Source organism: Oncorhynchus keta, chromosome 28 (genome assembly GCF_023373465.1).
Source record: "Oncorhynchus keta strain PuntledgeMale-10-30-2019 chromosome 28, Oket_V2, whole genome shotgun sequence".
NCBI lineage: Eukaryota > Metazoa > Chordata > Actinopteri > Salmoniformes > Salmonidae > Oncorhynchus > Oncorhynchus keta.
Genome location: NC_068448.1, coordinates 35005067 through 35028578, shown reverse-complemented (window position 1 = coordinate 35028578; position 23512 = coordinate 35005067). Strand labels below are relative to the sequence as shown.

The following is a 23512-nucleotide window of genomic DNA, read 5'->3' as shown; positions in this document are numbered from 1 at the left end:
AGTTCAAGTAACAGACACATTTCAACATCAAATGTTCAGATTAGACTGTGTGAATCAAGCCTTCGTCAAGCCTTCGTGGTAGAATTTATGCAAAGAAATCACATCTAAAGGACACCAATAAAATAAGATACTTGCTTGGGCCAAGAAACACGAACAATAGACATGTGGAAATCTGGAGTCCAAATGGGAGATTTTTGGTTCCAACCGCTGTGTCTTTGTGAGACTCAGAGTAGGTGAAAGGATGATCTCTGCATGTGTGGTTCCCATCGTGAAACACAAAGGAGGTGTGATGGTGTGAGGGGGTGGCCTTTGCTGATGACACTGTCGTGATTTATTTTCGAATTCAAGGTACACTTAATCAGCATGGCTACCACAGCATTCTGCAGAGATCTGCTATCCCATCTGGTTTGTGCTTAGTTGGACTACCATTTGTTTTTCAATGGGACAATGACCCAAAACACACCTCCAGGCTGTGTAAGGGCTTTTTGACCAAGAAAGAGAGGGATGGTGCTGAATCAGATGACCTGGCCTTTGAGATGGTTTGAGATGAGTTGGACTGCAGAGTGAAGGAAAAGCAGCCAACAAGTGTTCACCATATGTGGGAACTCCTTCAAGACTGTTGGACAAGCTTTCTTCATGAAGCTGGTTGAGAGAATCCCAAGAGTGTGCAAAGCTGTCATCAAGGCAAAGGATGGCTACTTTAAAGAATCTCAAATATAAAATATATTTTGATTTGTTTAACACTTTTTTGGTTACTAAATTATTCCATATGTGTTATTTCATAGTTTTGATGTCTCAGCTATTATTATACAATGTAGAAAATAGTAAAACAAATAAAGAAAAACCCTTGGATGAGAAGGTGTGTCCAAAATTTTGACTGGTATACTGTAGATTGGCGTGTGTCTTTCCAAATCAAGTCTAATCAATTGAATTTACTACAGGCGGACTCCAATCAAGTTGTAGAAACAGCTCAAGGATGATCATTGGAAACATGATGCATCTGAGATCAATTTCGAATCTCATAGCAAAGGGTCTGAATACTTATGTAAATACGGTACCTCTGGATTTGATATATTTACAAATATTTCTAAAAACCTGTTTTCGCTTTGTAATTCTGGGGTATTGTGTGTAGATTGATGACGATTTATATTTATTTGATCCATTTTAAAATAAGGCAGTGAAGTAACAAAATGTGGAAAAAGGGAAGGGATCTGAATACTTCCTGAATGCACTGTATATCTATCTGTATGTCCAGTATGTAGGCTCAGTGCACTTTTGAACATGTCATGTATTGGTAATGTTTATGTATAGCATATACAGTTTGCTGTTTGCATGACACCTACCTCCTTATCGAAGTGGAGCGTGTGCAGCAGCTCGATGCCCAGCACCAGGCTGACCTGGTGGGCCTTCTTGGTGACATTGAGGGACCTCTCAAGGTCCCGGCGCGTCAGGGAGTTGAGCATGCGCCCATCCACCAGGTGTGTGTGGAAGGCCTGAGAGTACTGTGGCAGCCCTACGTCGCTCAGCCAGGCCTTGGCCACCCAGTGGTGGTCCATGTCTGCAGCCTTGGACAGCCTGCAGCGAAAAGAGAGAAGAAAAGAGAGAAGAAAAGATGAGAAGAGATAAAAAGAAGACAGAGGTCAGGTCTGGTAAAGAGGTGATCAACATTTTGTACGCCATAAAAAGTATTTTTCGGGTTGAAAAGTATAATGAACAAAAATATAAACACAACATAAAACAATTTCAAAATTGTTTTACAGATCATTTCAAGAAATCAGTCAATTAAAATAAATCCATTAGGCCCTAATGGCTGGGAAGGGGCGTAGCCATGGGAGAGCCTGGGAAGGCAAAGTCCCACCCACTGGGGAGCCGGGCCCAGCCAATCAGAATACGTTTTTTTTCCACACAAAAGGGAAGCCGTTGGAGGTCCAATTCTCTAAAATTACGTTTGAGGCAGCTTATGGTAGAGAAATGAACATTCAATTCTCTAGCAACAGCTCTGGTGGACATTCTTGCAGTCAGCATGCCAATTGGCCACTTTTTGTTGTTGTTGTACCTTTACCCCTTTTTTCTCCCCAATTGGTAGTTGCGGTCTTGTCCCATTACTGCAATTCCCCTATGGACACGGGAGAGGTCAAGGTCGGGAGCCATGCGTCTTTCAGAACACGACCGTGCCAAGCCAAACTGCTAGCTTAACCCAGAAGCCGGTCGCACCAATGTGTTGGAGGACACACCGTCCAGCTGGCAACTGAAGTCAGTTTTCAGGCACCTGGCCAACAAGGAGTTGCTATAGCGCGATGGGACAAGGAAATCCCGACCCGACCAAACCCTCCCCTATAACACGACGCTCGGCTAATTGTGCGCCGCCTCATGGGTCTCCAGGACACGTCCGGTTGTGACACTGCCTGGGATCAAACCCGGGTCTGTAGTGACGCCTCAAGCACTGCGATGCAGTGACTTAGACCGGTGCGTCACTTGGGAGGCCCCAATCTCTCAAACTTGAGACATCTGGGGCATAGTGTTACGTGACAAACTGCACATTTTTGAGTGGCCTTTAATTGTCCACAGCACAAATCAAATCAAATCAAATTGATTTATATAGCCCTTCGTACATCAGCTGATATCTCAAAGTGCTGTACAGAAACCCAGCCTAAAAACCCAAACAGCAAGCAATGCAGGTGTAGAAGCAATGCAAGGTGCACTTGTGTAATGATCATGCTGTTTAATCAACTGCTTGATATGCCACACCTGTCAGGTGGATGGATTATCTTGGCAAAAATAAATGCTCACTAACAGGGATGTAAATCATTTGTGCACAACATTTTTGCGAAACAGGGCGTTTTGTGCAAACGTCAGCCTGACGTGATTGAAATCAGTTTTGCTCTCTGCGGTGTAAAGAGTATATCCTCCATATTGGACTTGTATTCCCAGACAGTGGGGTTGGGGTAGTTCATTCCAATTCCAGCCACTCCAGAGGTTGAATTGAATCCATGTCCAATTCAACATACAGGAGCTAGCCTGAAATTGACCTAAACTCTACTTGAAAGCAATAACATTACAACTTACATTCTGATGTTAAATGCTTTGGAACGCTTGGTGGCAACGGCTCGAATTCCAAATCTGTGTTTGCCAAACCCTGTATATCTCTAGCTCTGATGAACGTTTAACCTTGCTAACATTAGTGTGCCTGTCACATATGGTGTTATGCAGTTTGATAGAATAGTGTTATTCATGTTTTACCATCTCACACTTGATGTAGCAAACAGCTACTGTATATTTGTGAAGTAGTAGAGTAAACCTTTAACCGCAGATCCAGAGTCAGAAATTATTTTACCCTCCCAATGTTTAAGGTTAAGATTTGGGGTTGGGTAATCTGATGCTAGAGCTGTTTTTGTGTGAGAGGGAGTATGAGGAGCTGAGCATCTCACCCCCTGCCGCTCTCGGCTTCCCTGTAGTCCTCGATGGCCAGCCGGAGCTTCCTGCGGTGCATAGAACTGGTGACCCCTAACCCCAGCTCCAGGTCCTCATCTGACAGGCCCAGCAGCACCTGCAAAGGGGTCAAAGGTCAAACCACACTCTATTGTAGCTGTAGTGGATTTCCAGATTGTGATTTCACAAGTACCTTTGATTTACGCAGCAGCATGTACTGGATGGGTGGAGTTGACAATTGATTTAGAAACGGACAATCTCTTGACGGAAAGTCTCCAGGCTCCAGCACACACAACCAATCTGTCCATTTCTGTATCAAATGTCAACTCTCTCCACCATCAGGACATGCTGATGTGAAAATCAAATGAATCAACCTCTGAAATGGATATCCAGAAAGCCACATGGTTTTGATTGAATACTGGCCTAAGTCTTCCTACAGTTTGACGTCATCTCGGATCATACCTTGCCACTCTTCACATTCTCTGAGCAGGCGCGAATGTACATGGGCATCGCCATGACGACCTCCAGCCAGGCCTGCACGGTGCCCGCCCTCCACAGCGACATGGGCATGCCACGGGCAAGCTCCACCTGCTGGAGGCGGTCCAGCTGATCCTCCCCGTCCGATAGGCTGAGACTGAGGCGGGTGGGGCTTGAGAGACTGTCTGAGTCTGGATAGGTGGGCGAAGGGGGAGTGGGAGGAGACATATGAGCAGGATGATTTTGGAAGATGAGAGAGTGGTAGTAAGGGGGCAGTGGCTCTTCTATAAGAACAGACAAGGATCATAGTAACCAAAAGGAGACAGAGAGCCCTTGCTCTGCTGTTTGGCTTCTGTTTATGAGACAGAACTTTGGAATGATATAACACAGTTTGACTACTTGACAGCTCTCGCGCAGAGCCCAACCCAATAGATTGCCAGGGCTCAAAACTGTTGGTAAAGAAACTATTCAAAGTTTCAAACAAACTTATGAAGTATTTACGAAGTCCATGCAAAGAGTAGCTGTTAAACACCGCAGGGCCTTTACGTGAAAGCTGTTAAACACTGCTTAGCCATTATGCCTTATCTGTCAATATTAGCCTGCAAGACCAGCTCCTTAACAACAGAGGAGCAAACCCGCACCGTAATAATTATATAGTATTGTACTTTGTTATGAACGCAATTGTGTAAGCAAGTGAGGTCCCTATATATCATAGCTAGGGTCATTAGTTGAATAGGGAGAGTTTATTAACTATCTGATCAACGTGTAGGAGTGCAGTCTCCCTCAGAAGCAATATCCCTTTTGCCTTGTTAGTGAATACGCCAGCAGGTGGCGGTCTAAGGCTTCTTTGGCATGAACTTCTACTGTATAAACGAATGGTATCGTCCCTCGGTGAAAAAAAAGTATTATCATTAAAATATGTACAACATAAAGGTAGTTTTTCCTGTAGCAATAATCACACAACTCATCAGAAATACCAGGGTTATGTAGTCCTTATCATTGAAATAAGAATGACACAAGAATAATGAGATGATCACTTCAACGTTTCTGTCATCAGGCTTATACTGCAGCAGATTCACATTGCTTTTTTTAAATTACCCACTCAACGACAATGTTGTAAGCTGTCTTCAGTCCTTCTGGAAAATTGCTGCCATTTTTTTGGCCGGCAGGCGGGCGGGAGGGGGGGGCACCAAATGAAGAATGACATATAATTACATTATGGCTAAGAGCCTAGTCATATCCCAAGGTAAGAACACAGAAGAATGGAGGAATTGTCCTGCTAGCTTCTTGAAAGGGCCTCCACTCTCCATGGCTGCTTTGTGTTCACACTTGGTTGCATAATAAAGATGTGAAAACATTGCAGCACAACCCCATAGCCTATACTATCAGCACAGAACAGGTGTTTCAGTCTCAGTGGGTGTCTGGCAAAACAGAACAACAGGTATTCATTCTGCACAGTTTCCTCCCCAATGATTTCCTTCACCATTCCTTCAGTCTTTCTTGATTCACGGGCATGAAGTGTAGAAAAGAAAAGAACGAAACTTTCAGAGATGGTACATTCATTATAGTGTTTGGTTCATGCAAACAAACAGCCTGCTAATTGGTCAGTAAAAGTTCAAGTTTGACATTGCGAGTAGACACTTTCTGTATCCCCTCCACGATAGCATGTACTGTTTCTCAAACAACCTAATAATTGGCTACGAGCTAGAGTAACGCACACATTTGAGCAGACTGTCTGTTTAGGTGCACGCTTATAATACCATATATATATAACCTTTTCACACTACTGAGCCAAACCAAGCTGAGCCAGCACTGTACGGTTCGGGTCGGCACGATAGCGTGAAAAGAGTATTTAAATAGAGCAGTTGAGTGAGGTTATCTCTGGGACCCTCCCACCCAGTCCAGATGGCTGCTTCAGTTTAACCAGCATGGGAAGGAGCCAAGACGGGCACCACAAATTCAAAACCACCAGACTCCACTGTCCAACAGACGTTTGAAGAGCAACCGGTTGCCATGGAGACGGGCCAGTCTGTCTGCGTTGGGAGCAGTTTGTGCATGACACTGTGAGAAGTTTGTGCGTGACACTGTGAGAATGTTTCATTACACCCTGCTCAACACAGACTCTGTGTTTTGAAACAATAATACCAAAGTCGATTGCACCTGGATTTATACATCGATTTGATATGGTGTACTATAAAACAGATGAACAACAGCCATTCTCCTCCAAAAAAACTAGAAAAAAACTAGACTCTCACTTGTGAAAGTGTCTACAACTGTCTACAACCCCTATTAATAAATATGAGGGCTAAGGGCTACTTCTAAACAGATTATATTACCCCATGTTGACCCTCCATGGAGATATGCGCTCCCTCTGACTTTTGTGATAAAGCTTATCAAATTAACGGAGACGTTGGAGGCAATCCCACTGGGCACAAACTGGTTGAATCAGCGTTGTTTCAAAATCATTTGCCCTCGTATTGTGATGTGGAAGCTATGTGGGAAAAGTAATCGACATTCAATAACAGGATTATGTCATCGTGGTAATCACATTTCATCATGGACATAATGAATTTGAATTTGTACCTTTGAAACAATGTCAGAACGTCAACATTATATCCACTATGAGAAAAAGAAAAATAGGCTGGGCAGCACCTCCTGTTGGAGAATTGATCCATCTTCAGCTTCCCTTTGCTCCCCCATCCTAGCCATGCTTAGCTATTATATTTGTCACTGACTATGACCAATGTGCTATTAAAATAATGATTATTGAGAGATCGCCACATAAAAACTAAATAGATTCACTGTTGCTATCAAAGTCATTCCAAGGGGTAGGTTTAACTGAGACAATGAAATGGGTCCATACTTTATCACTCATATCATCAATGATGCTATTTAGACCTAAATGGCATTTTCAAAGTAATCAACAGCTATTGTTTCAATTCAACCCAGAATTCAACTAAAACAGACAATACAATAGACCTAGGGTTTCAACCTCTGGTTAATTTCAAATGTAATGTTATTTAGTCGCGTTGAATTGTGTTTGGTTGTCAAGGTAACCACATATCAACATTTGAAGGAGCTGTATCTTCTGCTTGGATAGTTCCATACGTGCCACCTGACTTAGTCTGGCTTTAATTCCAGTTTGTATACACATCTATAATCAATATGTTGGATTCGCGTAGCCATCTCAAAAACCAAGTTAATGAATAGGACTAAGTCAAATCAAACTTTCTTAAAAGTTCATATAAAGTTAGATTTGATTGGATTTAAATGTATTTAGTCCTGGAATAATAACCAGACTAGGTCAGTGGCACAGAGGGATGTATCCAAGCAGAACACCCTGTCGTTCTCAACTAACATCAAGGCGGTGGCCCGTTCCTGTAGGTTCATGCTCTACAACATCCGCAGAGTACGACCCTGCCTCACACAGGAAGCGGCGCAGGTCCTAATCCAGGCACTTGTCATCTCCCGTCTGGATTACTGCAACTCGCTGTTGGCTGGGCTCCCTGCCTGTGCCATTAAACCCCTACAACTCATCCAGAACGCCGCAGCCCGTCTGATGTTCAACCTTCCCAACTTCTCTCACGTCACCCCGCTCCTCCGCTCTCTCCACTGGCTTCCAGTTGAAGCTCGCATCCGCTACAAGACCATGGTGCTTGCCTACGGAGCTGTGAGGGGAACGGCACCTCAGTACCTCCAGGCTCTGATCAGGCCCTACACCCAAACAAGGGCACTGCGTTCATCCACCTCTGGCCTGCTCGCCTCCCTACCACTGAGGAAGTACAGTTCCCGCTCAGCCCAGTCAAAACTGTTCGCTGCTCTGGCCCCCAATGGTGGAACAAACTCCCTCACGACGCCAGGACAGCGGAGTCAATCACCACCTTCCGGAGACACCTGAAACCCCACCTCTTTAAGGAATACCTAGGATAGGATAAAGTAATCCTTCTCACCCCCCTTAAAAGATTTAGATGCACTATTGTAAAGTGGCTGTTCCACTGGATGTCATAAGGTGAATGCACCAATTTGTAAGTCGCTCTGGATAAGAGCGTCTGCTAAATGACTTAAATGTAATGTAAATGTAAGACACATTTCCTTCAAATGTTGATATTTGGTTGCGTTTAAACAACAAACACAATTCAGTATAACTTCTGAAGTACAATAAATAGCCTATTAACTTGCCGACAAGTTTGATTTACAAATACTATGTTGGTTTCACATCTCCAACTAAATTAAAGTTAAAGAATGGTAGTGAATCCAATCAAGCTCTTGTTATTGTTTTGAATGTGCGTAATACGTCTTGGTGATTCAATAGCCCAGTTAATCATCACGTCTTTTAACACACTATCTAGGTTTTGCTTAGTCTGGCAGTAACCCAGAACTAGCAAAAGGCAGAAGATCTCTCTTGCTGCTGCTGACAACAACTGCATGTAAGTTGTTCTTCTACATCATAATAAATATATGTCTGCATCAATAGCGGTGCGTGGGTAAAAATCACTGGGGAAGGAAGCCAAGACAGAAAAAAAGCCATATTGTGTTGTGATAATTGCGTTGTTTGCTCTACAACCTATTAGTTCATATGCCTTGCCACCGTGATATATATATATATATATATATATATATATATAGGCCCAAGGCCGAGACAATAAGAAGACAGAGTGGCAGAATAAATTGAAACACACCCGTGTTTCATCACAAAACCGGAGAGAAACATCTGTCCTGTGAAGTCCACTAAGCATATTGCATGTAACAAACAGTTACATGACCTACAGCAAGGTCAAGAAAGCTGATGTTTCCGACATTTTCGGACCACTAAACAACTATTGATTTAGAACCCCAGAGAGTTACTGCAAGTCGTAAAGTGTAAAACAGGAGCTGCCTTCACTATTCCAGCACAATTTCAACTTCAACATCATCAAATCACCTATGCTTCATCTAATACAGCGACAACTAAACGATAACAAAAACAATTTAGTCCAACCAACGTCAGCTAAATATGATGAGGCTGTGGCTCTGATTTGTGTGAAATGTTGACGTTGAAAGGGTGCTGGATCAATAGTTGTTAATCAGTCTGGCGGAAACATTAAGTTGCTTCAGCATGCTGTGGGGGTGGGTCGTCTATGTTCTTTTTTCTATGTAGTATTTATGTGTTTGGCCTGGTATGGTTCTCAATCAGAGGCCGATGTCGTTCGTTGTCTCCGATTGAGAATCATACTTAGGTAGCCTGTTTTCCCTATTTTAGTTGTGGGTGATTATTTTTTGTTGTGTATCTGCACCATACAGACTGTTTCGTTTTCATATGTGTCTTTCACTTGTTATTTTGTATTTTTGTGTTCAGTGTCTTTTCATTAAAAATGATTAACACTTACCACGTTGCACATTGGTCCGATCTGTCATACTCCTCGTCAGAGGAAGACAAATTTCTTTACAGAATCACCCACCACAACCGGACCAAGCAGCGTGGTAAACAGGAGCAGAGGGTTCTGGACTCCTTGACATGGGAGGAGATTTTGGACGGAAAGGGACCTTGGGCATAGGCTGGGGAATATCGCCGCCCCCGGGAAGAGCTGGAAGCAGCCAAAGCCGAGAGGCGGCATCATGAGGAGCTAGCACGGCAGTGCAATAGGGACAAGAGGCAGCCCCAAAAATGTCTTGGGGGGGGCACACGGGGAGTGTGGCTAAGTCAGGTAGGAGACCTGAGCCAACTCCCCGTGCTTACCGTGGAGAGAGGTGGACCGGGCAGGCACCGTGTTATGCCGTGAGGCACACGGTGTCCCCAGTGCGCAGGCATAGCCCGGTGCGCGACATTGCAGCGCCTCGTATCGGCCGGGCTAGAGTCGGCATTGCGCCAGGTGCTATGAAGCCGGCTCAGCGCATCTGGTCTCTAGTGCGTCTCCTCGGCCCGGGGTATATGGCACCAGCCCGACGCACGGTGTCCCCGGTAAGCCAGCACAGCCCAATGCAGTCTGTTCCACCCCGCCGCACTGGCCGGGCTACGGGGAGTATCCAGCCAGGACAGGTTGTGCAGGCTCGGTGCTGGAGACCTCCACTGCGCCTCCACGGTCCGGTCCATCCGGTGCCTCCTCCACGCACCAGGCCTCCAGTGGCAGCCCCACGCACCAGGCTGTCTCTCCGTCTCCTCCCTCCAGGTGCTCCCTCCTGTCCAGCGCTACCAGAGCCGCCCGTCAATCAGGAGCTGCCAGAGCCGCCCGTCTGTCCTGAGCTGCCAGAGCCGCCCGTCTGTCCTGAGCTGCCAGAGCCGCCCGTCTGTCCTGAGCTGCCAGAGCCGCCCGTCAGTAAAGAGCTGCCAGAGCCGCCCATCTATTTGGGACCCGCTGCAAGGGTCTCCAGTCCGAGGTTGGGGGCGAGGTTCCCCGCTCTAAAGGCGCCACTGAAGTGGGCAAAAAAGCGGCAAAGACTATGGTGGAGTGGGGTCGACGTCCCGTGCTAGAGCCGCCAACGCGGACAGACGGGCGGCACAGTCTGCAAAACATCACTCTAGAGGAGATCTGCATGGAGGAATGGGCCAAAATACCAGCAACAGTGTGTGAAAACCTTGTGAAGACTTACAGAAAACGTTTGACCTCTGTCATTGCCAACAAAGGGTACATAACAAAGTATTGAGATAAACTTTTGTTATTGACCAAATACTTATTTTCCACCACAATTTACAAATAAATTCATAAAAAATCCTACAATGTGATTTTCTTTTTTTGATTTTTTTTGTCTGTCATAGTTGAAGTGTACCTATGATGAAAATGACAGGCTTCTCTCATCTTTTTAAGTGGGAGAACTGTTGGTGGCTGACTAAATACTTTTTTGCCATTCTCCTGAAATCTGCTCCTGCATTCATCCCAGTCATCAGCATCAGAGTATTGGGGTAGGTGCATGTCTGACATCAATTTGTACGCAATTACAATGATAATTTAATATGGTACATTTCAGAAAATGTTATATAACATAAACATACGGTTGACTATGGCTATGGTATAATGGAATGTTTTACATTGTGTGGTAGGTTTTGTGGGGTTTGACACTCTTATGTAGATGTCATAACCAGCCATAATAAAATAACTACCGTGGCAGGTTTTGTGGGGTTTGACACTCTTATGTAGATGTCATAACCAGCCATAATAAAATAACTACCGTGGCAGGTTTTGTGAGGTTTGACACTCTTATGTAGATGTCATAACCAGCCATAATAAAATAACTACCGTGGCAGGTTTTGTGGGGTTTGACACTCTTATGTAGATGTCATAACCAGCCATAATAAAATAACTACCGTGGCAGGTTTTGTGGGGTTTGACACTTTTATGTAGATGTCATAACCAGCTATAATAAAATAACTACCGTGGCAGGTTTTGTGGGGTTTGACACTCTTATGTAGATGTCATAACCAGCCATAATAAAATAACTACCGTGGCAGGTTTTGTGGGGTTTGACACTCTTATGTAGATGTCATAACCAGCCATAAAATAATGCAATATATGTCACAACAGTTATACTAAATATGTGTCATGACATTGTTATGACCATATTAGGACCGGTCATTAGGACAGGTTGAGTTATTTCAGCTTTTGACATATTATGTCATATTATGTCATATTATGTCATATGACTGTGTCATAACGTGTCATGACCATGTCATAACGTGTTATGACAGTGGGTGTCAAGTAAAGTGTTACCGTGTGGGTCATTGCAAGCTCAAGCTCCTTCATGTTGCTGCTGGTCAATGTCATTTCTTGATGAACTACCCTTATCATGCATATGTCTGCTCTGCTATCGCTCATGGCTACGATGTTGTCGTCCTGTCTCCTGTCTGTTTGTTTTTTGTGTAACCTTGTCCAGAGGTATTCCTAGTAGGTCTACTGTGTGTGTAGCTTACTGAACCACTTGAAGAAAAAAAGTTCCTTGATAATGGAAAAATGTAATTATTACATTCTATTCCAAAAACTGGTCAACTTGAAGCAGCACTGGATTTAAAACGAGCATGTTCCTAACATCCGTAGTCCGCACACCCGCACAGTCTGCAACCCAGCTTGACAGCACTGGATCATGTTCATTAGGGCACACAACAGAATGCGTTTTTGTGAGAAAAAAATTATTGCATCTCTTCCAGTTTCAGTCCATTTTCTTCCATTTGGTGCCCAATGAACACAGCCCTAGTTTTAGGAGGCTAAATGTGCTGTCGAGAACCAATGGAAAGTACTGTAGTATTGGGTGTGAAGTGTACACATGGCTGCTTCCTGGGTTACGAGACTGTGTTGCAAGTCCAGGGGAGGTCATAGGTCAGGCAGGGTGGTAGTAGTATTAGAGAGGTTAGTGGTCATGGGAGAATGTTACTGACACTGTGTGCTCACATATAGTAAGGGCTGCTTTCCAACAATCTCAAATGGCACCCTTCCCTCATCTCCTTTATGAAAAACACTCAAACTGCTTGAACAAAATCAAATTTGAGATCAGGTTGAAATCAGGTCTCGTCTAATTGGCCATGAAGTGAAGGAGTCAAGAAGGACAAGCAGCCATTTGGGAGAGTTGGGACAGGGCCCTGTCAAAGATGGACTCTGCCACTCATGTGACAGAAGATGTCAGCCCCCAGCACGACAAGAGGAATTAGGATTAAAGCCATACCACAAACATACATACAAACAAACAAACAAACACAGGGAAGAGAGGAAGGCCACGTGGAAATTCAGTGTTGTTTATTTTATTTTAAAATAATTCTTCTCATTTAGATCTTTCGCATATTTTGTTGCCATGCCATTAAAAGGTTCTTCACTTTGCACTCCAGTGCTAAACATCTTCTAGTCCTCATGGCTTGAGCCTCAGTTGAGACCAATTATTTTACTTTAAATAAAACTCTTTAATAGTCATTTCAATAGTGTTTCATAATTTACAAAAAAATGAAAATATTCGACCGTGAAATGAGAGGGAATTTTGTTGCAACATAAAATGATATAATGGTCATCTGATGTGGCATCCCAGCAGGAAAGGATACTTTAATATTCCGATAGAAATTCCGTAAAGCTATTCCTTTTTCCCCTAATATTATTCCGGTTTTCCAGATACTCCTTTTGATCTAAGGACCCTGAATAATAACTTCAATAAACGGACTCTTAATTACACCGTCAAGGGTGAGTCAATACACTCTCCAACAAAACAGTTATAACTGCTTATGTCAGCTACCATCCACATGGCACATGGTATGCAACCTGTGGTTGTTGACATAAGCATCTATGAGTGTGATGCCTATGAATGAGATAAAATTTGTATTATGTCCCGCATATAATAATCCTCTAAATGCTTATTGAGGGACCTCCAATTGCTAAAGCTGCCCTTTCATTTTAATGAGTGTTTCCATTTTCTAGCAGGTAGGATGACCCGTTAGCCAGTAGTCTTACATGGGGTTTCCAATAAAGCTTCTGCTCAGGGAAAAAGGGAAAAGATACTAATTTAATCTAATGTGTTTTGTTCCCCGGGGTAAAACACTATTAACCTTGGGCACCTATTTAATTGCCTTTTCAGCAATGGCTTGAACCTCCAAATCTGACTGCTGTTTTTAGTCCAGCACAGGGGTTACTAGGGGGGGGTCTAAGGTGTGCATTTGTTTCAGTTTGATTAGCCTGGCTCAATTTGGTATTAACACGCAGGGCAACTTCTCATCAGAAATACTTCCCTCTCTCAACCCTTCCAACCTCTTGTGCCACCCCCCCCACACACACCTGTCAATCAAACCTGAATCTATAATGTCTGTCAGACTGACCCTCATTTCCAAATAGGTTGCAAGGTAGTGCACTTTTCAGGATGAATCAGCGTTGTCTACTGTATACAATTTCAAACACGATTTTTCAATCAATTTCAAATTAGAGCCACTTGTTACAGTGAAACCATGACAAGCTTGTAAGTTATATTGTATTTTAGAGCTACACGATATATTTGAGAATGGCATTCATTTATTCTGCAGAAAGTTTGGAAGACAATGGTCATTTAGAGAAAAAGCAGACTGAATTATTTCTGATTTCCCTCTTGACACTGGGACTGAATTATTTCTGATTTCCCTCTTGACACTGTAATGAAAATAGGATTAAAGAGCCAAATTTTGATTTGATTTATTTCACCTTTATTTAACCAGGTTAGCTAGTTGAGAACAAGTTCTCATTTACAACTGCGACCTGGCCATGGTAAAGTGAAGCGGTGCGACACGACTTGCTCTCTGGAAGCTGTCGAAATGTTAAACTTTTAGGAATCCCCCAGAATATGAATTTGAGGATGTCACATTTCCAATACTTTTAAAAATGTATTTTTTAAACTAGTTTGACAAATACATTACAGGGGGGGATGAGCTATCAATGCCTATTTAAGCTATGTATGAAAGTTGTAAAAAAAATATTTTAGAACTTGCTGACTCCCATAACTCGTTTTGACTCTCTAGCCACGTTTATACTTGGTTGTAATATGCGTAATTTGTCCTGATCTTGTCCTCATTCTCATTGTGCCCACATTTTTAGACAGGTGTAGATGATTAAAAGACGCATTGTGAATGGATTTTGATCTAATCTTATAAGTGTAAACGTGCAAGATCAGGACAAGATCGAGACAAGATCAGGACAAAGGACGCATGTTAGCAGCAGGTATTGGCGAGGCTACTAAAATGTCTGCCTTATTCATTATCAATGGCGAAGGTGCAAAGATGACGGCTCCCATGTACTTACAACAAATTCCTTGTTTGCTAAGTTCGCCCTACAGTACATTGCTCTCCGTTACTGTTTGTTGTTATGGTATTAGAACAGTAGACTACAGAATTATATTTTTTTGAACTGAAAAATGAGCTTAGATTGTGCTGATTTACTGGCATATTGAACCATGTCGCGCTCCACAAGAACTCTGTGGGTAGTGCTAAAACCATGACATCATATCTGAATTCCTCCATATTTATGCACCTTCGCCACAGTTGCCATGCATTTAGGAAACAGGTAGCTTCTACACATGCACATTTGACATGCTTGGATCGGGGACGATAGAATTGTTAGTCGATTTCCTCCGTTTTCAGCTTTTGTTTCATGTGGGGGATGGCCTTGTGAATTTTTTGGGGCCTGAGCTCATATTAGAAATCCAAATGTTTTGGACTACAGGTTGGAGTCGATTTGTATTCTGACATCTTAAAGGAGCAATCTGCAGTTTAAACAATAACAAAGCCATCACCCCACTGCTGTTTTGGTAAAAAGCTGAGGGATGGGGCTGGAAAAATGTAACCTCTCTCAAAATCATGGACAGAGCAATGAATACAGGGACTGACCATTCATAATATCAACATTTTAGATTTGACCTTGTTTAGAGGCTATACAGTCAACTTAAAGTTACATTCTTTACAGAAAAAAACGTATATTTTGGGATATATATAATTAATTTAAAAGTCTAAATATTTATGTAGCAATCGCAGATTGCCCGTTTAAAATTTTGATTTGAACAACAGTCAAGAAATGTATTTGAACTTTCTTGGTGATCGGGAAGATAATGAAGATGTGGGTATTTAGGGAGTTTTAGACATCAGATCACAGGATGACTAGAGGTTAGTTGAGGAGTCTTAACGTTAGAATAAACTTTCCTCAAAATGGCCGTGTGGAGGGAATGGACCAAGCAGGACAATGAATAGGGAGTATAAGTTAAACAAAAAGCAGGGAGGAGGTCAAAAATTATGACAAAAAAAAAGGCATTCAGGGCAAAAAATACATTTACAAGCACAAAGTGCACAATGATTGTTATTTACACATACAGCAGTCCTTCAAGTTTCCAGTTATCGAAAACAAAAGTTAAAAATATAAAGACAATTAAAAGAATCAAATACAACCACTTTTTGCTCTGCAGATACAGTAAACATCCACACGTAGTAAGGATCCCGGCTGTGGTTACACTGTTCACTCTATTTACAGTACTGTACATACAGATGCAATTTGCTTGTAATATTTTAAACTTCAGCGACGCAAGATGTGCCTCAGGCTTCTCACATGGTCTCCAACCATGGACAGGCACACACACACACGGCTAAACACACACACCCACACGTACGGCCAAACACACGCACACACTGACAGAAAACCCTCTTATGCATCACCACTCAGGGACACAGGTGGGACTCTCTGCCACCTTTTCACCAGTCTGCATCTTCCTCTATGTAATAATCAGGAGTTGAAGTACCGTCAAACAGACCCGGGTCCATTGACTTGCGCTGCTTTCCCCGGGCGAAGACACGTGACAGAGAGCCCAGGCCCATCTTCTCTTTCTTCTTCTTACGCTTCTGGTCCTCCAGATCCTCTAGTGACTGCAGGGAGAGACAGATGAGAGATCAGAGAGAATGAGATGCAGAGATAAAGAGACGAGAAGAACAGAAATATACAACACATAGCGAGTGAAGGAAAGCGATTGAGAGAAAGAGAGAGAGACAGAAAGAGGTGAAGTGATACTGAGTGAACTAGTCAGGCATGTGTCTGTTATCTGATAGGGAGCACATTCAAAGAAATGAATACATGAAGCGAGAGTGGCAAAACCACAGTTGAAGTGGCTGGAATAACATCAACATAAGTTTCACAGGAGCTGATCTTACGCTAGCCAGAAACCAACACATAATCTGTCAAAATGTCATTTCTCCCATTCGTAACGCAACTCTATGTAGACATATATTAGGCAGCTATCCCAAATAAAACCTACTTTTTTAAAGACGGGCTGTTCTGGTGAAACTCCCTCAACTACAGCACAAGGGGCATGCTTTCAGAGATGGGGAGTAGAGTAGCCTGGTCCAAGATCTGTTTGTGCAGACTTGGGAGTTGGCAAACCAGCACAAACAAATCTGGGACCAGGCTAGGAGTAGAGTAATCTCGTAACCCAGAACCAAATTTAGCGCCAGCCACTGGAGATATAGGGAGAGATAGGGATTAGAGTAGAGTTGTGAAGGAGTTGATTACTTGAAGGGGTGGGCAGCTCTTACATTACAGAGGGAGTGTGTCCGGTGGCGGGGGGAGTTGATATCACTGGGGGTGGATGAGCGGTCGCCCTCCAAAGCCGAGGCATCTGAGATTATGGAGGGCTGTCGGGAGTGACACGGACTCACCCTGACTGCAGCAACTGTGGGGCAAAGGAAGAAATGTTAAAAACAGGTTTGAAACAAGTAAATGGGTTGACAAAGGTAAATGTAAAAAAAGAATGTCAACCCCATATTAATCTTCAGTACCACCCCAATATCCACATGGGAACATCATGGATTTCTATGTTTTGTGGTCACAAAGATAGCAGATAAGTGTTTCTGATGACATCACAAGTAAACACTTTTGACATCATCAAATCAAAGTGTATTTGTCATGTGCGCCGAATACAACAGGTATTACAGGGAAATGCTTACTTACAGGCTCTAACTAATATTGAAAAAAGGTATTAGGTGAACAATAGGTAAGTAAAGAAAAAAAACAAGAGTAAAAAATTAAATGCTAATTTATTACTTAAAAATCATACAATGTGATTTTCTGGATTTTTGTTTTAGATTCCGTCTCTCACAGGTGAAGTGTACCTATGATACAAATTACAGACCTCTACATGCATTGTAAGTAGGAAAACCTGCAAAATCAGCAGTGTATCAAATACTTGTTCTGCCCACTGTACATGTAGACATGGTTCAAGTGACTATGCATATATGACGAACAGAGAGTAGCAGTAGTGTAAAAGAGGGGTTGGCGGGTGGCGGGTGGTGGGTGGTGGGTGGCAGGACACAATGCAGATGGCCCGGTTAGCCAATGTGCGGCAGCACTGGTTGGTCGCAATTGAGGTAGTATGTACATGTAGTATGTACATGAGTGTATTGTTAAAGTGACTATGCATATATGATAAACAGAGAGTAGCAGCAGCGTAAAAGAGGGGTTGGGGGAGGGGGCACACAATGCACATAGTCCGGGTAGCCATTTGATTACCTGTTCAGAAGTCTTATGGCTTGGGGGTAAAAACTGTTGAGAAGCCTTTTTGTCCTAGACTTAGCACTCCAGTACTGCTTGCCATGCAGTAGTAGAGAGAACAGTCTATGACTGGGGTGGCTGGGGTACATTTTTAGAGCCTTCCTCTGACACCGCCTGGTGTAGAGGTCTTGGATGGCAGACAGCTTAGCCCCAGTGATGTACCGGGCAGTACGCACTACCCTCTGTAGTGCCTAGTGGTCGGAGGCCGAGCAATTGACGTACCAGGCAGTGATGCAACCAGTCAGGATGCTCTCGATGTTGCAGCTGTAATCTTTTTAGTTTCCTGAGAGGGAATAAGCTTTGTCGTGCCCTCTTCACGACTGTCTTGGTGTGTTTGGACCATTCTAGCTTGTTTTTTGTGTTTTTTTTTTTGTGTGTGAATTTTACCCTATTTTCTCCCCAATTTCGTGGTATCCAATTGTTGTAGTAGCTACTATCTCGTCTCATCGCTACAATTCCCGTACGGGCTCGGGAGAGATGAAGGTTGAAAGTCATGCGTCCTCCGATACACAACTCAACCCGGAAGCCAGCCGCACCAATGTGTTGGAGGAAACACCGTGCACCTGGCAACCTTGGTTAGCGCGCACTGAGCCCGGCCCGCCACAGGAGTCGCTGGTGCGCGATGAGACAAGGACATCCCTACCAGCCAAGCCCTCCCTAACCCGGACGACGCTAGGCCAATTGTGCGTCGCCCCACGGACCTCCCGGTCGCGGCCTGTTATGACAGAGCCTGGGCGCGAACCCAGAGTCTCTGATGGCACAGCTGGCCACCCGCGAGGCCTCATTCTAGCTTGTTGGTGATGTGGACACCAAGGAACTTGAAGCTATCAACCTGCTCCACTACAGCCCCGTCGATGAGAATGGGGGTGTGCTCGGTCCTCCTTCGTCTTGGTTACGTTGATGGATAGGTTGTTATTCTGGCACCACCCGGCCAGGTCTCTGACCACCTCCCTATAGGCTGTCTCGTCATTATGGGTGATCAGGCCTACCACTGTTGTGTCGTCTGCAAACTTAATGATGGTGTTGGAGTCGTGCCTGGCCATGCAGTCGTGGGTGAACAGTGAGTACAGGAAGGGACTGAGCACGCACCCCTGGGGGGCTCCAGTGTTGAGGATCAGCGTGGCAGATGTGTTTCTACTTACCCTCACCACCTGGGGGCGGCCCGTCAAGAAGTCAAGTATCCAGTTGCAGAGGGAGGTGTTTAGTCCCAGGATCCTTAGCTTAGTGATGAGCTTTGAGGATACTATGGTGTTGAACGCTGAGCTGTAGTCAATGAATAGCATTCTCACGTAGGTGTTCCTTTTGTCCAAGTGGGAAAGGGCAGTGTGGAGTGCAATAGAGATTACATCACCTGTGGATCTGTTTTGGCGGTATGCAAATTGGAGTGGGCCTAGGGTTTCTGGGATAATGGTGTTGATGTGAACCATTACCAGCCTTTAGTGGTCATCTAGGCAGGTTGCTTTCGTGTTCTTGGGCACAGGGACTATGGTGGTCTGCTTGAAACATGTTGGTATTACAGACTCAATCAGGGACATGTTGAAAATGTCAGTGAAGACACCTGCCAGTTGGTCAGCACATGCCCGGAGCACACGTCAAGGATAATCCACCGGGCCCCGCAGCCTTTTGAATGTTGACCTGTTTAAAGATCTTGCTCTCCGTAGCTGACGTGAGTGTGATCACACAGTCGTCCGGAACAGCTGATGCTCTCATGCATGCCTCAGTGTTGCTTTCCTCTGTCACGTCCTGACCTTAGTTCCTTTTTTATGTCTCTGTTTAAGTTTGGTCAGGGTGTGAGCTTGGGTGGGCATTCTATGTTTTGTAGTCAAGGTTTTGTATTTCTATGTGTTTGGCCTGGTATGGTTCCCAATCAGAGGCAGCTGGAAATCGTTGTCTCTGATTGAGAACCATACTTAGGCAGCCTGTTTTCCCACTATGGGTGTGGGTAGTTGTTTTCTGTCTCTGTGTCTGCACCTGTTTCGTGTTGGTCTATTTTTGTTATTTTGGTCTTAGTGTTCTGAGTTTAATAAATATGAACATGGACACTTACCACGCTGCATATTGGTCCGATCCTTCCTACTCCTCCTCAGACGAAGAGGACAGCTGTTACAGCCTCGAAGCAAGCATAGAAGTGATTTAGCTCATCTGGTAGGCTGGTGTCACTGGGCAGTTCGCGGCTGTGCTTCCCTTTGTAGTCTGTAATAGTTTGCACGTCCTGCCACATAAGACGAGTGTCGGAGCCGGTGTAGTATGTCTCAATCTTAGCCATGTATTGACGCTTTGCCTGTTTGATGGTTCGTCGCAGGGCATAGCCGGATTTCTTACAAGCTTCCGGGTTAGAGCCCCGCACCTTGAAAGCGGCAGGGCTTCTGGTTGGGGTATGTACGTACAGTCACTGTGGGGACAACGTCCTCGATGCATTTATTGATAAAGTCAGTGACTGGTGTGCATCATTTGATTTTAACCGACCTTGATCAGGCAAAGGTTATAGTAAAGTAAGACGCATATACAGATTTTGTTGTTCAAAAGTTACCATGCATTGTGACATCAGGAGGAAATCAGTCGTCACGTTGCTTGCTTAGCGAGTACCACTTCCCCCGATTAGGCTCATACCTGGCTCAAACTCGGGACCTCTGCATTGCTAACACACTCCTTGAGAACGCTCCAACAGTTTGAGCCACCCAAAAGGTACCAACATTTAATGTTCGACATGGAGTGAGCTTATGGTACGTTCTTAACGTCCTTAACTCAGTTAAACATGGCTAACAGTCCCACCAGTGTCATCCTTTGTGTGTGTGTGTGTACATGCGTGTGTGTGTGTGCGTGCGTGTGCCTCACCTTGTCTGTCTGTGGGGTGGCCTGTGTGGACGTGGTAGAGGGTCTGTTGACTCTGCCGGATGGCTGCAGTGAGGGGCAGGTCCGCGTGCATCACCCACTCTTGGTTGTTGCCGTTGACAACCGCCTCTGTGGGCATGGCTAGAGACTGGCGCTTGGGCACATCCTTAGTTAGGGTCGCTAAGGACTGTTTCGCCTAGGAGGGAACACAAACACACACACACACGGACACACACACATCAGCCCCATGCGGCATTACCATCGCCAATTTTACAATCTATTCCTACAGCAAGATGGCTATTCACGACTCTTTGCAAGTGAGTGTGAACATTCATAATGTATGTGTGTGTTTGGGTGCGATCAAGTGTGCACATGTATATAAAACAGCCGACTACAATAGTGACAGTGCTGTGTGGGTTTTGGTCTCTGTTGGGCTTTTTCTCGTCTGTCTGTGTTTCATGAAGAATTCAGCTGTACGCATGTTCCCCTTTGATGTGTAAAATCGCTTACTGATGCTGAGAGATGGACAGAATAGCTAGGGGAAGTGTTTACAGCCAACACACAGACAGAGAAAAAGAGAGAGATGGAGTGGGGTAGAGAGAGGTGGGGGAGAAGTGGGGGGAGAGAGAGAGGATGTGAGAGAGTGACAAAGACATGGGACAAACACCAAATTGAGAGACTGCATGCAGAATTCTGCAAAAATATACTCTGTGTATAATGTAAAACACCAAATAATGCATGCAGAGCAGAATTAGGCCGATACCCACTAATTATCAAAATCCAGAAAAGAGCCATTCAATTCTACAACCACCTAAAAGGAAGTGACTCCAAATCTTTCCATAACAAAGGCATCACCGACAGAGAAATGAACAATGAGAAGAGTCCCCTAAGCAAGCTGGTTCTGGGGCTCTGTTCACAAACACAAACAGACCCCACACAGCCCCAGGACAGCAACACAATTAGACCCAACCAAATCATGAGGAATAAAATGGTGAAATACCTGTTGCCACAAGAAAAGGGCAAGCAGTGAAGAACAAACACCATTGTAAATACAACCTACATTTATGTCGATTTATTCTCACTATTCTACTTTAACTATTTGTACAACATTACAACACTGTATATAGACATAATATGCCTTTGCAATGTCTTTATTATTTTGGAACTTATGTAAGTGTAATGTTTACTGTTCATTTTTTATTGTTTATTTCACTTTTGTTTATGATCTATTTCACTTGCTTTGGCACTGTAAACATATGCTTCCCATGCCAATGAAGCCCCTTAAATTGAAATTGAATTGCGAGAGAGAGGGAGTAAGAGGGAGGGTAGATAGTGAAAGACAGGGGATGTGGGGGGAAAATAGAAAGAGAGCATGAGAGCGAAATAGATCATCATCATCGTCACCCCTAGGGTTGCAAAGCTAATGGTCATTTACCAAAGTTACTGGAATCTTCTGTAATTTTGGTAATTAACAGGTTATTTATGGTAATCTATGGTAACTTAAGTAATTTATACTTTTATAACGCCATTCATATTTACTATTCATTTTTTTTTATATCTGCGTCTATATTGTCTATGAGTTCCTGGTGGCTAGACCATATGGTTCAAGAGGAAATAGCCTAATTACTGAAAGAAGCATCTAATCAACAATGGCATTATTTTCAATTAACTCTGCAACTCCTCCAACTATTTACTTTTTTCACAACTGCCACCAGTTTGGTGCCAAAACATATTGACATAGTAAAATAAATATTAAACACCAAGGGTATTTGCTAAGTTGATGGTTTATAATAAGTTATTTTGAAATCTTATTTGATTATATTATATACACTAAATAGAAATACAAGTGCAGCATGCAACAATTTCAAAGATTTTACTGAGTTAGAGTTCATATAAGGAAATCAATCAATTTAAATAGATTTATTAGGGCCTAATCTATGGATTTCACATGACTGGGAATACAGATATGCATCTGTTGGTCACAGATACCTTCAAAAAAAGATTGGGGAGTGGATCAGAAAACCAGTCAGTATCTGGTGTGACCACCATTTGCCTTAATGCATCATGACACATCTCCTTCGCATAGAGTTGATCAGGCTGTTGATTGCGGCCTGTGGAATATTTTCCCACTCCTCTTCAATGCTTGTTCGAAGTTGCTGGCGGGAGCATCCCAAACATGCCTGGTGAGTATGCAGGCCATGGAAGAACTGGGACATTTTCAGCTTCCAAGAACTGTCTACAGATCCTTGCGACATGGGGCCATGTATTATCATGCTGAAACATGAGGTGATGGCGGTGGATGAATGGCACGACAATGGGCCTCAGGATCCCGTCACGGTATCTTAGTGAATTGAAAATGCCATCGATAAAATGCAATTGTGTTCGTTGTCCATAGCTTATGCCTGCCCATACCATAACCCCAACGCCACCATGGAGCATCTGTCCGGCACAGATGAAACCCGGGATGTATCCGTGAAAATAACACTTCTTCAGTGTGCCAGTGGCCATTGAAGGCGAGCACTTGCCCACTGAATTCAGTTACAACGCCGAACTGCAGTCAGGTCAAGACTCTAGTGAGGACGACGAGCACGCAGATGTGCTTCCCTGAGATGGTTTCTGACAGTTTGTGCAGAATTGCACAAACTGTGCGAACTCACAGTTTCATCAGCTGTCTGGGTGGCTGGTCGCAGACGATCCCAATGCAAGAGGAAGTCAGATGTGGAGGTCCTGGGCTGGTGTGGTTACACGTGGTTTGCAGTTGTGAGGCTGGTTGGACATAC

General features: G+C 43.9%; 1 protein-coding gene across 5 annotated transcripts in view; it reads right to left on the bottom strand.

Moving 5' to 3' along the window:
- The window catches only part of LOC118361099 (kazrin-A-like), a 222801-nt gene that overhangs the window by 5780 nt on the left and 193509 nt on the right, over window positions 1-23512 (bottom strand). For 4 of the 5 annotated variants that reach the window (XM_052482877.1, XM_052482879.1, XM_052482880.1 and 1 more), the window contains 6 exons: window positions 20736-20928; window positions 16886-17022; window positions 16099-16222; window positions 3892-4097; window positions 3429-3547; window positions 1344-1575 (listed from right to left, as the gene is read on the bottom strand). In XM_052482877.1, coding sequence (XP_052338837.1) covers window positions 1344-1575; window positions 3429-3547; window positions 3892-4097; window positions 16099-16222; window positions 16886-17022; window positions 20736-20928 — 1011 coding nt within the window. Of the gene's footprint in view, window positions 1-1343; window positions 1576-3428; window positions 3548-3891; window positions 4098-12590; window positions 16223-16885; window positions 17023-20735; window positions 20929-23512 lie in introns of those variants that run through there. The other variant, XM_052482881.1, reaches the window with a different exon arrangement.